At 40.1% G+C, this 17,463-nt stretch overlaps 2 protein-coding genes across 2 annotated transcripts; both read right to left on the bottom strand.

Moving 5' to 3' along the window:
* Positions 1–127: 127 nt before the first annotated feature.
* On the bottom strand, positions 128–7,904 carry LOC145436913 (uncharacterized). The gene is made up of 4 exons (XM_080314102.1): positions 7,227–7,904; positions 4,935–5,121; positions 1,876–3,025; positions 128–376 (listed from the first exon to the last, which is right to left on the bottom strand). Exons 1-4 carry the CDS (start codon positions 7,496–7,498, stop codon positions 267–269), a joined length of 1,719 nt encoding a protein of 572 aa, XP_080170228.1. The 5' UTR covers positions 7,499–7,904; the 3' UTR covers positions 128–266.
* Positions 7,905–12,507: 4,603 nt separating this feature from the next.
* Positions 12,508–13,398, bottom strand: LOC145436905 (glutathione S-transferase 3, mitochondrial-like). The gene is made up of 3 exons (XM_080314096.1): positions 13,205–13,398; positions 12,830–12,952; positions 12,508–12,753 (listed from the first exon to the last, which is right to left on the bottom strand). Exons 1-3 carry the CDS (start codon positions 13,328–13,330, stop codon positions 12,580–12,582), a joined length of 423 nt encoding a protein of 140 aa, XP_080170222.1. The 5' UTR covers positions 13,331–13,398; the 3' UTR covers positions 12,508–12,579.
* Positions 13,399–17,463: the final 4,065 nt, after the last annotated feature.

A 17,463-nucleotide genomic window follows, 5' to 3' on the forward strand; every position in this document is an offset into this window, starting at 1 on the left:
ACTGCAAGAAAAGCTTCTCTGTAAAAAAACTGAGCTTCCAATGTGTTACCACTCCTGAAATCAACCCCTGAAAACACCTGCCTACTTTTGTTCCAACTCATCTTCAGTATACAGAGGCTGTCGTCACTTTTTCATTACTCAACAAACGGACATTTATATATATTTGCATGCTCGACAGCGTGGAGTTTCTAAGGTCGCATTCAAAGTGATATTTGTACATTCTGTGAAAAGAGTCTAGCAATGGAATAAAATTCATTTTTTCGCCTTCACGATTTCGATCTGAGCTCTCGCTCCAAATCTCGGACTTTGGCTTCGAGCGTCATGCGGTGATCGCGCTCTTCTTCGTACATCTTGCGCCATGCGTTGGAGTTGTTGCCTGAAGGGAATTCAACTAGTAAAGTTGCGTGTCGCCCAATTATTTAAGGGTAGGGATAGATAGTATGATTGCGAGCGACAGTTGACTTGTACAAACTACTCATCTAATTAACTGAAGGTCAATAAATGCAGCAGCCATTATCAGCTCAAAGTCGTCACTACTAACAATGGTGTAGCCAGCGGGTGGGTTTTAGGGGTCGAAATCTCTCCCATTTCAAACTCGAAACCCCGTCCATTTGAAATGTCGATTCTATTTCCGATAAAATAAAAATTACGGTGTTGCCTAGGAGAATGAAATCCAGTCCTTAACATTTAATGACTTGGGAACCCCTAGGCCAGAGCCGGGAAACGATTTTTCTGGAAATGAGAAGGATGAAAGACGCTGGCAGGCTAAGTCAAAATTGTGCGCTATATTCTACAGTGTATTAATTTTTAAATGTTCTAGTTGCGTGTTTTGAAAAGTGAGTAGTTCCAGTTGCGGGTTTTAAATAGTAGTTCTGGTTGCAAGTTTGAAAAACTGAGTAGTTTTAGTTGCGGGTTTTGAAAATGTGAATAGTTCTAGTTGCCAGTTTGGAAAAGTCGAGTCATTTTCAATTCACCACCGAGTCAAGTCCGAGTGCAAGTGAGCGAGCAGAGGGTCGAGTCCGAGTCATGGTATTAGGACTCAAGTCCTACTCATTGTGTTGACTACTCAGTTTCCAGGTAAAGTCTTGTTAAACTGACTTTCTATAAGTCTGTTTGGTGATATCGAATGATTCGCATTTATAATATGCTAATTTTCCTCACTTTTAGCAGTTCACAAAATATTACGAAGTAGAAGTAGCGAAAAAAATATCTACTTGAGTATTTACCAGAAGTAGAGAAAACTACTTGAGTACTTCGAAAAAGTAGAGGTATAGCCTACTATCGGTACTGACCACCTCTGAGTACCAGTACCAATAGATGAAATCCCAATAGGGTGGTTACAATTCTTCGAATTTATAATGGAATGTCGGTCTTGACTGTTTTGAGTCTCGAGTCATGCGCAATGACTCGAGTCAAAGTCGAGCCCAGTAAAGAAGTATTATTTTTCGGAGTATATGAGTACTTTTCTTTGACTTGCATTATTTAGTCAAGTGGCTATCAGTACTAGGCCTACTTAACTGATTTCAGGTAGATAATTTTATAATTTGGATTTTGTAAAGTAAGGAGTAGTTTTGCGATATTAAGTTTGCATCAATTTTATGATTGAAATGGTCATGATAACTGAGTGATGTAAGCCTACAGCCACATAGAAATCGCCATATGTATCTTCGTGACTAACGCAAGATGACTAACGACGCACGTAGCCTATTCTCACAGAATTATTGCCTTTAAAATGTCCGTCAGCCTAATGCTGGAATCTGTCAACTTGTAGGACTGCTACAGATTAGATAACAGTTGAATTCAGTGCGTCTTTCGGTTGAAAAGTGAGTAGTTTAGGAGCGGAAGCAAGCTGTTTTTATTACACAGATGACTCACCAGTTTCTCGTCTAAGTTTTCTCGAGGCGTCCTCCAGCATCGAAATGGCGTTCTTTATCAGATTGTCGGCACTCTCGTCGTCGCAGGAATTCGAATGAGTGTTAAACTGTTGTGCGCCAGTCTTCTCACAACGTCGCACGTCATCATTCGCATGAAACATGGGCGTCGGGTCAGGCTCCAAAAATTTCTCCGTTGATGGCTTTGTGAATTCGCCATGTGCAACTTTTTCGTAACTTGCCGCGTCTGGGAAGTCACGAATGCCGTACTGACGATGACCTAGATCACGCGATAGCTCACTACTGCTATTGGGCAATTTGGAATCCTTGGTGGGATTCCATAGTCCTTCGTCATTATGTTGATTTAAGCTATCTGGCGCAATCTTGCGATCATTTCTGGAGATAGGTTGTGTTGTTGTGTAATCGGGTACGTCCCAATCTGGTTTGCTTCTGTTCCTAATGAAGTCAACGGCCGACTTTGAATCTTCTCGAGACATCAACAGTTGGCCTAGTGAAGATATTGGTTGATCCCATGATTGTTTACTGGTGTTTCGATCTAACTTAGGTCTTGAGTCATGATCTGATCGGGGCATCAACAACTGACCTAACGCTGACTTTGGAACGCCCCACTGTGAAGAGGTATATTTGTTAGAATGCTTTGGTAGATCGGGAATGTCGCCACGCTTAAATGGAGTCGAAACATAACAACAAGTCTTGTAATCATCTGGTTTTACCCGAGGTTCGACAATATCTGCCTTGTTGTCGCTGCTAGTAACCAATCTAGATGCTATGGGTTTTGTGTGTGTAGTGGTAAAATTTCTGTTTGAGCTGTGTATTCCGTTGCTGTCCAATTGAGACAGACTGAGAGCATTGGGCTGATCGTTATGCAAAGCTGATGACGATACGAATTTTCGACTGCGAAAGAGAGAGTTGTCGAATGTTACCGACGATTTTGTATGCGCCTCTGTGTCGCTAGGGCGGCGGAATGCAGCTTCGACGCTAGATCGCCGTGTTCTTTGATTGAATGCTTTTTGGAGCGGTGGGGCCGCGGACATGTCTCTCGAGTGAGATATACGCTGGTCCTGGTATCGGCTGTTTCGCACACGCGTAATATCCTGTGCGATCGTATCGTTTTTCTGCGTCAATAGCTTTCTCTGTAGAGAGTATTAGATGATGTTGATCAAGTCGTTGTGTACAGACAGGGGCGAAGATAGGATGAAAATTTGAGAGTAGGCCTAGCCAATGTTCCCTCTAATTTTTGACGAGACTGCGCACACTACCAACTCACTGCGCAGACCCTTAGACAACAGTGCGTAACGACTAAAACAAAGGTCATCACTTCGAATTTTTTGTGCGCAGAGACTGTGTCAGCACGTGCGCAGCGTAGGGGGGACATTGCGCCTAACGTATTCTAACCGGTGGCCGAATACAGTTTGAGGTAACTATAATACACTTCGAAATCAAAGTGGTCATCGTTGATGCTCCAGTAAAAGTAGAACTAACTCCGTGAATTCCCCATACATGTCGCAATGGAGACGTAAAAATTATCGAGGAAAGTAGTTTCTAAACTTAGGTTTTTTAGTCGAGACATTGAATACTTTTAGTAGCCGATCGCAGGTGGCTACGCTCAAAATTGGAGAATGCGGTTTCACGACTACCGCAAAATGAATGATGCCACTACAAATTGATGCGATTCAGTATTTAGTCGCGATGATACAGGGAATAGTTCACCCACTGGTTACAAGAATCCCACTCAAAGGTAGTGGAAACACTTCCCACCAAAACTATCTAATTTATAAAATTCGCAGTCTAAAACGCAATTAGTTTCGCCTAAAAGACTGTTCAGTATAGAAACGGACGTATTCAGACGCATCTAACCCCCTGAGCCTGAGTAAGTCTTGCAAGTAAGCAAAACCCACTTGAGTACTCCGAAAAAGTAGTAGTCGGTCTTTACTGGCCACTTGAGTATATAATCTAGCCTACATCGCGTGTACGTTAACATGGTCTTATCCGAGCAGGGCTTGTCAAAATCGAGGATATGAGCGATTCGATTCAGAATGGGGTATTCAACTACCACTGATTATTATGAATTCATAATTGCGTAAAATATGCGGAGAGTCCAAATATGTACTTTTTTTCGATCACAAAGTATACAATGCCATTTCTGGATCACAATAAAGATGATTTGGTATTTATTGCGTGTGGCTATTTCTGTGCAATTTGTGACCACGCTATATGAATTGATCACGATTTTCACAGATATGCCAATTCCGCTAACGTACATAGCTTTGTACTATATTTCAAACAGACAGTGTTTGAGAACACTCTGTTTAAAACAGGTTTTAAACCGTGTTTTAAACAAATGCCTTTTCAAAAAAATGTTTTTTTTTTACAAAAGTTATCTATATTTATGCCATAAATGTGTGAATACTTTCGAACAAACATATAATATGAGCCTACGGGCAATTAGCACCCAATGGTCGACGTGTACGATGTTGGGTGGCTGGAACCTTCGAAATAGTCTTCGGTTATATAATTATGGCATGTAGATATAGATCATTATCCTGCGGAATGGGTGTTCTGATGATGAAGATCATCGACCGGTAAAACGCTGCATTACGATGTAGTCTCGGTTAAAGATATATTTGGTCTGTTTGACAGTGGTTGGTGGATTTTTTCGTCGAAGGAGCCATATTCACCCTATGTTTTCAATTGTCAATGCCAATCGACTGTGACGTCACAATTAAGGATTCATGACGCCATGGCTAGAAACAAAAAACAATAAAAAACGTGTTTTAAACAAGGGCCATGTTTTAAATGCAACACTAGATACGACCATCAACGTCTCAGGCTTCTACAGTGGCAAATCCTAGAGATTATATTACCGTTGATAAATTAACTCTTATAGTAGCAAGCATCGCATAATATCATTACTCGAAAAATCGTCCGGCAGTAGTCGAATCGAATCATTAGAATATCAGTTAATTCAGATTCCAGCACTCAAATCATTGTGCCCACAGCCGGGTGAAGGAACTTGCAATATCACTATTTCTCTTCAGATACCTGAAAATTACCCCACGCTTCTTTCTGCTGGCTTGTGGGACGGTCCACTCCCAATTGCAATCGACCGCCGGCGCATGACGCGCGCTTCCCGTACTGATCGTGACAATGTTCCAGGAAAGATGCGACCGTGAAGAAGATTCCACAGTTTCTGCATTGAATGCATTTTGAATCTTTCTGAGCATGGTGCCTGTAAAAGGTAATTTATATCCTACAATTAGTTGAAACGATGCTGAGTGGGGTCTTACAAAATGTCTAGAACGAAAATGGGCTATGCTACAAGACGGCAGGTAAGGTATCCTTACAAAGAGTATCGGCCTGGTGCAAACGAGATGATCACTTACCACAGCCGAAACACTATCATTACCAAACAAAAACGAACAATTATGATCAGTGCTAATGGTGTCAACACGAAGGCTCCTTCGGTCGGTACGCGGTACATATTATACGGGGGGATACGTCACATGAATTCACGGAAGATAGTCGGCAACGTTTATTCGGGCCAGTATTTATTCACTATATATAGAGCAACCATCTTCCATTTCGTCTCGAATGAGATATATAGGTTATATCTATAGTCACTTTTAGTGGAATGGGAAACTTGAACCTGGCCCTGGAGTTCAATCGAAATGTGATAAATGACTCAGTCACACACTTCAGCTTGGTTAGAATCGTGGATGATGTTGCAAAGATAACTAAGTCTGTTGCCGCCATATTTTGAGAAATATCACGTTGAGATGAAAACCAATTCGAGTCCAATTCTTGGTAGCACTTAGTTATATGGGGGCCTGTTGGATTTCCAAGCAAAATCAGAAATCAAAAACTGCAGCAGAGGTGGCGGAACGGATGGTGCCGATTGCACTTCGAAGCAGTGTTTGGATCAAGTCACTACCTTCGAGTCACGAGTCATTTCGAGTCATTGCACATCTTGACTCGAGTCAAGTCAAGTCAATCGATTTTCGAAGGTGTCTCGAGTCAAGTCAAGTCACTCGATTTTTGGAGGTGACTCGAGTCAAGTCGAGTCAAGTCAAGTCAAGTTACGAGTCAAGTCACAATTCAAGTCAAGTTGCCTGTTCGAAGTATGAGACATGATTACGTCATTGCATTTTGCTAGCTGTCTGAAATACAGATTAAGTAGTCATTGATTTTGAAACGATGAACGAATATAGAGTTAAATATCCACGCAAGTAGGCGCTGTATTGCTCACATTTACGTAGAACTGTAACTGTAAATGAATGTAATAATTGCATAGCAGTTTATAGTTACCTGCTAAAATAAAGAATAGAGAAACGAATTGATAAGATGCAATAAGATGCAACCCATTTACAAATTGATATGATAAAATTCGAGCCTGCGCCAATGGCTGACGACTACATAAACTATATCTGAATTCAATATCAATAAAAGAAAAGGTTTGGTTAAGGTAAGAATAGAAATAGACATTTTGCTATTAAATTACTTTACTATACTAGTTTACGACAACGTAAGCTGCAAGCTTCGATCACTTCCTTTGCAGTCAATTATTTGTGAGAGAACAATAGCGGCTTAGTGAACGCACGATCATTGAATGATTGGTCGCTATCACGGGTTACACGAGCGTTTCGCGAACAATCCGAACATATGCAAGATACGGTGATTTTTATCAACACAGATTACATGATGACTTGGAATTGACTCGTGAATTTTGCTCCGAGTCACGAGTCAATCCACATTTTTGATACGGCGAGTCAAGTCAAGTCAAGTCATTTTAGCAAAGTGACTCGAGTCAAGTCAAGTCATACGAAAAAGGTGACTCGAGTCATCCCAACACTGCTTCGAAGTACTTCCAGACCGAGACATATGAGAAGGCCCTCGCCTTTATCTAAACAACCAAAAATAAAAAACAGATGTTGTTGATGCTGTTGTTTTAGTATTAGTATTATTGGTGTTTCGACTACTATGTTCATTTACATCAGGCCGACATTCCTAATTATGCTTTCCCATCTGCCGACTGCACAGCAGCAAATCGAGGTAAAGGAAAAATTGCGAAGCAGTGAAAAAAGAAAGGACTTGAAGAAGTCAATCTTTTTAATCCCCGCCTTGCAAGATCGTGTTGAAACAGACATGTAAATTGCACAATCAAAGAGAAATATCAAAAACGGGCAGGCGATGAAGAGGCATGCTTGTATGCTACGCACAAATGTAGTTGTGAGGAAATCAATGTGCCAATCTCGGGCGAAACGCACGCCAGTAACGCCAGACATTTGCTCTTACGCAAATTATCATATTGATCTAATCGCGGTATTCTCACTTCACCTTACAATCAGCGTTCCGAGTTGTTCTCCGTGCTGACCTCGGTGATAAACTGGTAACTTCTCGGCGTCGGTTGTACGATTTTCCTTGTTTTCCGATGATCTCGCGTGAGGTTTACGATTCCTCGAGAATGTGTTCGAGTCGTCCTTCATCGATGATTTTTTCGGTGATAGCGGAACGTAACTTCCCGTAGACTCATTGAAGTCGAGCTCCTTGAGTGGTCCTTGTAAGGAGGTATCAAGAGAGCTATCCGGATCATTGAAGTATCTCATCATAGCTAACAATTTTGGGAGCTGTTAGTAGGCTAATTGTACAGCTGAATGAATAGAAATGGTTGCGTTGCTGAATATCGTCCAAAATCCTCCGTAAGTCCATCGTATCAAAAGAATATTATACTACGAAGATACAAAATGACACTGATTCTTGCACATAAGTTTAGTGAGTATGCCTCCCCTGCAGTCAATGATTTAATCGCCGAGCACTGACATCGTATCTGACCCAGGCGCTAATGAAGCTGTTAACTCAAGGCGTGGAAATTCTTCAAATGTATCAACTAGTAACAACACTCGCCTTTGTTTCTTCTTGTAGAACATGTTGTCAAAACAAGAAAATCACTGTATCCCTTTCAACACTTGCGCCTATAACGACACCAACGGCAATTCTTGATTAATTGTTTCTCAGCTACCGGCCTCGACTAGCCTGTATATAGTTGGTTTTATATGAGTCTCGAGTAGTTCATATTTGCCGCGATGCGACTTGGTTAACCATTCACACGGTGTTTTTATTGAAACCCGCTCATGCGAATACCAAATCATATAATCTCCTTTATCAACCGAGCGTGGCAAGAGTGTACAAAGTGTTTATACCGACGTACACATCGATATCCAACAAATTATTCATCTAGTTTCTTGATACGAAGTTCCAAACCGTTATTCCGGCTAAAATACGGCATGAAACGTTTCAGCACAGTCTTGTTGCCCTGTCGTAGCACGCTGTATGGGTACGAACAAGATTAACCGATAGACATGTGACTATGTACGGTTTCAATCCGTAGATAAGTCAACTGCGAACTTTTGACCCGATAATCATTCCCGTTGTCAGTCAGCTGTGGATGGAGTCGTATAATATAAGTCGAGTCCACTAAATGCACCGTTGTTGAGGATTCTATTCCAGATGTTTTGAGGAGTCAGTAGCGAAATGGGGTCGAGCCACGCATGATTGTTATCATTGAAGCAAGTTTTTGCGACTTATTTTACAACTCCCAGCAGCTCCCTAAATACTGAGAAGGTATGTAGTATGGTGTTTTGAGCTGTTTGGAGGAAACTTATATTGCAATTTTTTGCAACTTTTCATCATTTTTTCATGCAACTCTTTTCGATTTTTCATGCAAATTTTGCAAGTGATTTTGATTTGCTATGAAACTAACGTTTTACTTGAAATATGTGGCACTATATGCGAATAGATCGCTTGATTATTTTACCATTGTTTAAATTTGAGGTCCTGATTTAACGTACATTCAAGCTGGACCGCAAAAAAAGAATTTCATTTTTCCTGGGTCATTTTTTTCAGGATATTGATTTTGTTGAAGACGCTGACATTGAGTTTTGCTACAGTCACTTTGATGCGGAATGATTCGAGTATCTCATACCCTAATTATTTCAAGGAGCTTGTCCATATACAGAACTTCTTACTGCAACTTTTGTGAAAAATAAGTGCAACTTTCCATGGATTTCACTGCAACAAAAACTTTCCCTAGTTATCACTATTTAATATACATTCTCGGTAATAGACATTTTCGGTGATAGCATTCTCAGTATTGACTGGTCACGGGTATGGATATATTTGGTTATGCAAAGTCGAATAAACGCGGTTCAATTGCAGCAAAACGCTGCGCTCTCGGCAATTTTTAATTATTTTAGTTTTAGTCGATGGGCCTCGCGTTGATGACCCCTGGCTTACAACGTCATGTCATATGCCATGTACATAGGGGCGTTCAAAATGATCTTTTTCCTAAAATTCTACTGGCTACTTGATAAAATTGTTAGGTTACCTAATTGAATTGTTAGGTTACCTAATTGGATTTGAATATTAGTATTCACGGCGACCAAATCCTTAATTATTTATTATAGTTGTGCCCACCGTAAATACTATTTTATTCAAATACAAATTTTTCGACATGAATAACTCCGCTTCCGCTGGTTGGAATTGAGCCAAATTTGGTGAACATCGTTTCTATAGACAACCTAACACTTCAATGGGGTGAACAGAAAATTTTGAAGTTTTGGTTTATTCATTTTTATATAATAAATAGAAACTTTCTACTCCTGTAGCAATGCGGCTACTGGCCGGAATTGAACCAAATTTTGTGTGTAGGCTTAAATTAGGTAACCTAGCAATTTTAGCAAGTAGACAGTACAATTTGGGAAACAATTTTTGAACGCCTCTAAGTATAATATGCCTTTTAAATCGAAGTGGCTTAGAACGTCGAAGTGGTCACTCTAGTAGCCAAATTGGTTGTCTCTTTAAGAAGTGCTAAGTTCGAATGGCGTACGGACCAGGTCAATGGGTTTTGATTAAGCTTTTGGTCGCAGGTACGTTTGAGCCAATCCAAAGTCAGAAAATATAAGGGCTTCGACACCGAAATATCCAGAATAACTGTATATGCTATGATTATTTTTTGACAACGCGGGCCGCGCGATTTACTTCCATTCATAATTACTGTTATGTGTATCATCCGGATTCGATATTTGAGAAGTCTTAACAGGGATAACTTCCATGCCATCAAACTATGCGATTGGATTGCAAACATTCTGGTTGCTCTTTTAATAACTATTGCCATGACGATAAGGGGGCGCGAAATTCGAAAAAAGTTTGAGAACCACTGACTTCGTGGTATGCGTGTATCAAATCTGACTGCTCGATGGCAAAGATTTTACAGAGTTTATTATTAAGTCAGTGTCTTGTGTTGTAATTTGTCAAAGACTTGGAATGAAGTAAAATTTTGAATTTTGTTATGAATTGTTTCTCCGTCTTGGTTTAGTTATTGTTCTGAAAAAATACAGTGGCTTTGATATGAAGTAAAGGTTTCAATAATTATTTATCCTAGATTTTAGTGCATTCCCTTCCCATCAGAGCAATTTATGATAGTTCGGATTGTATGATTGATGAATATATTCAGTAGTAGCATTAAAAGTCTTTTACAGCCGGTTTTATCACAAATACTCTAATTTTCAATCGGCTCAGCCACAACAGGTTTTTAACAGTAGCTTGACTGATTGGAAGAGACTCTAAGTCGTTTCGACACCGTCATGTATTTCCATTTGGCACAGTCTGGTGTTGTTTACAACCGATGGAAATATTAATAAAGCACACCAGAACCACTAATGTGAACCTTTTAGGTGATATCATAAAATGTCTTGAGGTGATTCTATAGAACCGGTGCGAACCAGCGGAATCCCACAACTATAGGGTTGAATTTAAAACAAAAATCAATTTAAAACAAACATGTTCCTTGTTTAAAACATGTTTTATATTGTTTTTTAAGCCATACCGTCACGAATATTCAATTGTGACGTCATAGTGGAGTGTCATTGACAATTGAAAATATAGGGTAAAGCTCCTTTCGCGACATATCTGTACTATTGCTGTTGAAGCGACTATTTTGACGGTTCCAACCATATCCCATATCGACATACGTCGGAAATATTTACACAATTATGGCATAATTTGACAAATTTAAATAAAAACAATTTATTTTTGAGGCCTTTGTTTAAACAAAGTGTTTTAAAACACCGTTTGTTTTAAATGCAACCCCACACACAACTATAATCGTATTCACGACCCAATATTTCTGACATATCAAATCCAGCAAGGAAAGATGAAATTTGATCATCAAATTTGAGAGTTTGTGTAGCTATGTTGTTTCAAACATAGTCACATATTGGGATCCTGTAAGAACATCCGACCAACGAGAATGGCTATTTGTAATTTAATAACGGGCGGTCCGCCTTCAAAAGTGTATGGAAACTTGATGGCGGTGGCAGGAAGGGCCTTAGAACGATTCTAGTTCAATTTCAATTCAATTTCCTATTTCAGCATGATTGCAAATGCGTCTCGATCTGGTTTTGTCGAACATATAGCAACTATTGCGGAATTGAAATTATTGTAGAGTGAATGATGAAATATGTACCGTCATTGTTCAAGAGAGTCTTTCCATCTATGGTTAATTTTTTGAGCCACCCAAAATACAGCAACTATATTTATGGCTTAGTTACGTCAAATCATACTCTAATGGTGCATGGATGCATCGCAGTATTTCAAAAACGATTCCTTTTCGATAAATGGAGTCATGATCTAATTTGATTTGAATCATGCTGTCGTCATAGGGTTGGAGCCTGATCATCATCGCGGGCCCAAAAGAAATGCATTCAAGTTTGATATTTATGATTCGGCAAACTTGTGATGTAATCAGAAATCCTCGGAGTCAAAGTTTTCAGGAAATGTCCTCGTAAGGAAACGGAAATTCACTACCATGCATTAGAAATTCATATTCCTGCACTCGCGCAAATTGTCACTCTGGTTTGAGTCTTGTTTCTGAAAAAATCGTCGGATGTCTAGCCTCCTCATTTTTTACATCTTCATGATGGTGGTATAAGAATAGGAAGTTCAGTAGGGCAAGTTTTTGCAGCTTTTTTACAGCTTCTGGCAACTCCCTAAATACTCAGAAGTTATGTAGTATCGATTGTATTTTAAGCTGCTAGAATTCTTGTTTTGCAAATTAACGCCATTTTTTTCATGCAAATTTATGTAACTTTTTCGATTTTCCATGAATCTTTTTGCGACTTATTTTGATTTTTCATGCGAATTTTGGCAAGTTTTTTCGACTTTTCATGCAACCAACTTTGCACGGGAAATATTTGACACAATATATGTAAATATACCGCTTGAATATTTCACTGCCGTTTAAATTTGAGGTCCTTTCTGATTTGACGTACATTCAGGCTAGACCCCCGTAAATTGTTTTTTCACTGGGTCGGTTTTTTTCAGGCTATTGATTTTGTTGAAGTCGCCAACACTGAGTTTTGCTACAGTGCCTTGGATACGGATCGATTGGAGTATCTCATACCCTTATAATTTCAAGAAACTTGTACATAAATCCGACTTTTGACTGCAACTTATGTGAAAAATAAATGCAACTTTCCACGGATTTGACTGCAACAACAATTTGCCCTAATGGTCAGTTGATCACTTGTCGTCTTCTCAGTTCTGGCATGAAGAATAGGTATTTCGCGTAACACTGAATTAGCTTTATTAAAAAATAGACGCGAGTTGCTCATGATGTGACTATCTCTCGTAGTCACAGCCACTGCAGCTGCTGTAACGCGAATGAAACGGTGCAACACGCGAGTCCTGCCATCCCGAGATGGCCGAATCTACCACGAGCACGTTTTTTAGGGTCTCCCGTGTAGTACCCTTTGGCGTAGAACACCCGTCCGACCAGCCACAAAGCACCGCACAAAGACGCAGCCGTCTGTAAAATATATATAATACGCATGTAAAATATACGTTCAATATTATCCCTGAATGAGTTTAGACTGTATTCTCACCGGGTGTTGAACTCCGCCGACTGCCAACAAGAAAAAGAATTGCGGCAATTTTTCTACCGTGTTCTGATGCGCTCTTTGTATGCAGTTGAACGTTTTGTGCTCGTTGCTATACATTTGCGGAAACTGCAATTCGAGAGCGAATGTCCTACATTAGCGTTAAAATTCACATTACAGTTCAATGCTTGAGCGATAAGTAGGCTATGCTGTTGAATAAAGCGAGGCGAATTGAATCGCATTCGCCACGCTGCTTTGACTACTAGAGAACTTATTCGGACTGCAAGTTCGAGGGAGCATAGAATTTTGTGGGACTTCAATGGAATACAATTTTCAGACAATTAGGCGTACAAGCAAGCAAAATACACTCTCTGTACTTACCGGAACATTGAATTTTCGACGAGCTTTGTTGACATTGACCACGCTGAGCCAAACCATAAGCACCCATGTCGCTACTCCGGTTAACGCGACGTAACCATACTCTTTTGGCAAGTCAACTGCAACCATGGTCTAATCCGATGCGACGGTTACGATATTCTGCTGCGTAAGTGAAAGCTTCTACAAGGTAGGGTAGGGTAGCCTTGTTTACATTTACGGTCGGATAGTCGGTATTTGACAAATATTGCTTGGCCTTCCAGCGTCATCGGCTGGCACTTGGTTCGAGTTGTGTATCGTCGCTAGGTGCTGTGTGAGATGAAACATATTTGGATCAAATCACCATCATCATTGGTTTATTAACAATTTTATCACCGCAAAAATGCTACACAATGAAAAAATAGGAAGGTGTCGAAGCGACTTGGAGCAGTCTATGGACTCAGACACCCACCATAGCCTAGGCGATGTAAACAGGAGGCATGCACACTGAATGAAAAGTAAAAGAAGATGGTATTGAAAAAGAGCCAGCGACAACATTGGGGTGGCATGTCATGGAAGGCGAGATCGATGGGTCAGGTCGTGGACCGGTAATCTTGAAGATGAAGTAATATTTATTTAGTAGTAATTGCATGTATTTCGACTTGAATGTGGACATACTCGTCGACTGTCGGATGGCCGGCGGGATCCTGTTCCCCACATCAGGCAGGCATGGGGTAATCGTAATCGCAATCGATTACATTCGAAAAAATTCCGAAGTAATCGTAATCGTAATCGACTACTTCGCATATCTAATCGATTTCTCTGTGGAAGAGCGATTACTTTTCATTTGTACAAGGACTATGACATAAACTGAACATGAACAATTGAACATTCATGAACAAGGATACCAGTTTCGTGATAGCACAAACGTATCATTTTCAAACGCCACTGCTCATTATTACGTCAGAAGTAGCCTATTAGCTTTGCTCGTCATTGCGTAAGAAGTATCCACAGTAAATAGATATTCGATGTACGACATTACGTACATTAGTGTGATTGTATGAACACCCGCAGTGATGTGTATCAGGTTATCAACACGTTCCGCATACCACTACCTCGCAGTAGGAGAATTAATCGCATCACTCTTAGTTTAAAATGGTAACTTGCGTATTGGTGTTTGGTTATGCATAGTTGAAGCAGTTTGACCGTTGCTGCTTGGCGAGCAGTGGGCCTATGTAGTACGTACGTACACCGGACAAAGATTTGAAATTTTGTACTCGTCGAATAAAACATTACGGATCTCACAACGAAGCATTAAAATCAACAGCTGCTGATATATATCAACCGAGCCGTTTTTTTCGTTTCTCGTAACGCCAGCTTGCAGTACATTATCTGCAACAAGTTTAAGGCAGAATTTTATGTTCTCTGAATATTATTCTCATATGACTCTTCTTTAAACGGGCGCCTCCGTTATTTCACAATTCTTACTCAACATTGGGCCCGCCGCCATAGCCATGGGCTTATATATCATGTTAGCGTGAGTTGTAGCTAGAATCAGTACCAAAACAGCAATTCGTCCCCCAGTGCAAAAGTTGGTATTTGGATCCCAGAGGGTGGTATTTTTAAGTTGAAGACTGAATTTCGTCACTAAATTGGTAATTGCATCATAGCACTATTAATTTTTAATCATGTCTCAGCACCCGATGGTGAGATTTACCGGTAGAGCTGGGGGCACGTAATTCATAATTATAATGTCTGGTATCTTGTTTTAATTACTTTAGTGTATGTTGTTAATTCGTGACCTCCGGTCTGTTAGAATCAAAAGATATTGTTGTATCCGAAACGTAGCAGACTGAAAGAAAAACTTTTGTGAGACGCCCACACAAATTATCATGTCTTTAATGCTCTGTGGGTGCCCGGGTGGCGTCTGCATAGTGGGCTCAGATTGGAAGGATATCGGACTATTAGTCAGGCCCACCCAGCGCGGCTATTGACAATGGACACAAACCCCAAGTTTCAGCCGAATTCTTTCTTTAGTAGCACACTTCGTGAAGTCGCGTTTGGGTCGAAACTGCGTATGTCTTTTGATGTGTCGTGGCACGATATTGTCTGGAACCTAAATGCCTACAATTACTATAAATCAGAGTAGCATTTAAAACAAAAAGCAATTTAAAACAAACATGTAGGCCTATGGAACAAGGCCCTTTTTATTGCATGTACTTTTTCAAGCCATCACGTCACGAATATTCAATTGAGACTTCATAGTGGATTGACATTGACAATTGAAAATATATAAGGTAAATATAGCTCCTTTGACGAAATATCTGTACTATAACTGTTGAACCGACGATTTTGCGGGTTCCAACCATCTTATATCGATGTACATTGGCTAAATCGGTTGGTAATTGTGCGTAGGCTCAAACAAAATGTTCTTTGTAAAGTATTTACACAATTATGGCATAATTTTACAACTTTAAAAAACACAATTTAGGTTTTTTGAATGCTTTTGTTTAAAACACTGTTTAAAACATGTTTTAAACAGAGTGTTTTAAACAACTATTTGTTTTAAATGCTACCCTGCTATTAATTAATAGGTAAGCTTTTTTTCTTGAGGCGGACGCGTATCCATTTCAAAATCAAGCTATCTAGTGAGAATTTTCAACCTAATTAAATCTCTCGAAAATACTTCATAATTTATGTGGGTTTACGACATACTTTTGAGTACCGTTCGAGAGCGTTCTCCACCATATTGGGAAATTTGGGGCGTGACAGTCATAGATCTGGCCAGAATGCAAATCGTTTGGTGCGATAAGTCGTCCTCTATAAAAATGGGCAATGGGTACATTATGACGTAACAAGAAAATTACGCATCTTTTTTAAAGAAATGTTTGTTATCTCATCAGGCCTTTTCAGCGCAATCCATATATTGTCTTCCAATATAACTTCTAAGATGCAAAATAAATGTAATCGTGAGTAATAGTGATTACTTTTCCAATGTAATCGTAATCGTAATCGACTACTTCCTGATTTGACTGTAATCGTAATCGTAATCGCGTCATTCAGAAGTAATCGTAATCGCAATCGATTACATTCATGAAGTAATCACCCCCTGTCTGACGTCAGGTCCGGCATATTAGATGGAGCGATGATCTTTTCGGTGGATCATCTGTTATTTGGACGACGGGGACCCGCGTGTGTCGTAGCCTACTTGTGCGCTTTTGATTCCGAGGTAAAAAAGTCATTGACGTATTCGGGGCAATGACCGCATCAGTGTAACTGCATGACACATAAACTTGGCGATTCCTAGTTTCCGCATATCTTCTATGTTTAGGACACCGAATCTCTTCAGTGGCGACTTGCCGAATGGACAACCAGGCCCCTTTAGGGCCCTAGCTATGATACGGAGTACCGTATGTTGTATTTTGGCAGTGAATAGTAGTTCCGACTCCGCTGCAAATACACTGTTCCGGGGCTTCGGCTCCTTGCTCCGGCTCCAAAGCCCTGATAATTTTGTGTTACATAAATCATTGGTATATTCAAATGACGTTCATGAATTACAAAGTTTTGAACATTTTCACACCTAAAAGCACGGAATTTGCTTATTTATTGTTAAAATTAGAGCGCGGAAGGAGAGGTGAGGCACATGATGAGATACAGACGGGCCAAGCCTCACTTGCGATATAGCAATTCATAATAATCAGCGCGGGATGATCTTTTTTACTGCCACCGCGACACAGTGGTCGTTATTACCAGTGTTGGGATGACTCGAGTCAACTTTTTCGAATGACTTGACTTGACTCGAGTCACTTTGCAAAAATGACTTGACTTGACTTGACTCGGCGCTTCAAAAATGTGGATTGACTCGTGACTCGGAGCAAAATTTACGAGTCAATTTCGAGTTATCAAGTAAACGGTGTCGACTAAATCAATGTATTTTGCGCATGTTCGGATTATTCACGACACGCCGTTGTAACTTTTGAGAGCAACCAGTCATTCACTGATTGTACGTTTCACTAATACTACATTGTTACATCACAAATACACTGATCGCATACGAAATGATCACAGCTTGCGTTGTCGTAGTAGCAGATTAATTTAACAGCGACGTATCGCTGTTTATTGGACGGCTCTGTCCTTACATTGCACGGCGCTCACCTTTACCAACCCTCTTGTATGATTTAAATCTAACAAATATATTTTATGTATTTATACCCTCACGGATGTGTATAGATGGCTAGTGTATTGTGCGATATCAATTTCGTTCATCTTCTCGAGGCTTCGTATTC

Source organism: Botryllus schlosseri, chromosome 4, assembly GCF_051294905.1.
Source record: "Botryllus schlosseri isolate E-star chromosome 4, Bs_hap1, whole genome shotgun sequence".
In the NCBI taxonomy this organism is placed as follows: Eukaryota; Metazoa; Chordata; class Ascidiacea; order Stolidobranchia; family Styelidae; genus Botryllus; species Botryllus schlosseri.

Coding starts and splice junctions, on each gene's coding strand:
- LOC145436913 (XM_080314102.1), bottom strand. CDS start 7,498: ATGATGAGATACTTCAATGATCCGGATAGCTCTCTTGATACCTCCTTA. Junction 5,122..7,226: donor CTCGGAACGCTGATTGTAAG/GTGAAGTGAGAA, acceptor TACCTTTTACAG/GCACCATGCTCAGAAAGATT. Junction 377..1,875: donor AAAACTTAGACGAGAAACTG/GTGAGTCATCTG, acceptor AATTCCCTTCAG/GCAACAACTCCAACGCATGG.
- LOC145436905 (XM_080314096.1), bottom strand. CDS start 13,330: ATGGTTGCAGTTGACTTGCCAAAAGAGTATGGTTACGTCGCGTTAACC. Junction 12,953..13,204: donor GTCGAAAATTCAATGTTCCG/GTAAGTACAGAG, acceptor CTCGAATTGCAG/TTTCCGCAAATGTATAGCAA. Junction 12,754..12,829: donor TCGGCGGAGTTCAACACCCG/GTGAGAATACAG, acceptor TATATTTTACAG/ACGGCTGCGTCTTTGTGCGG.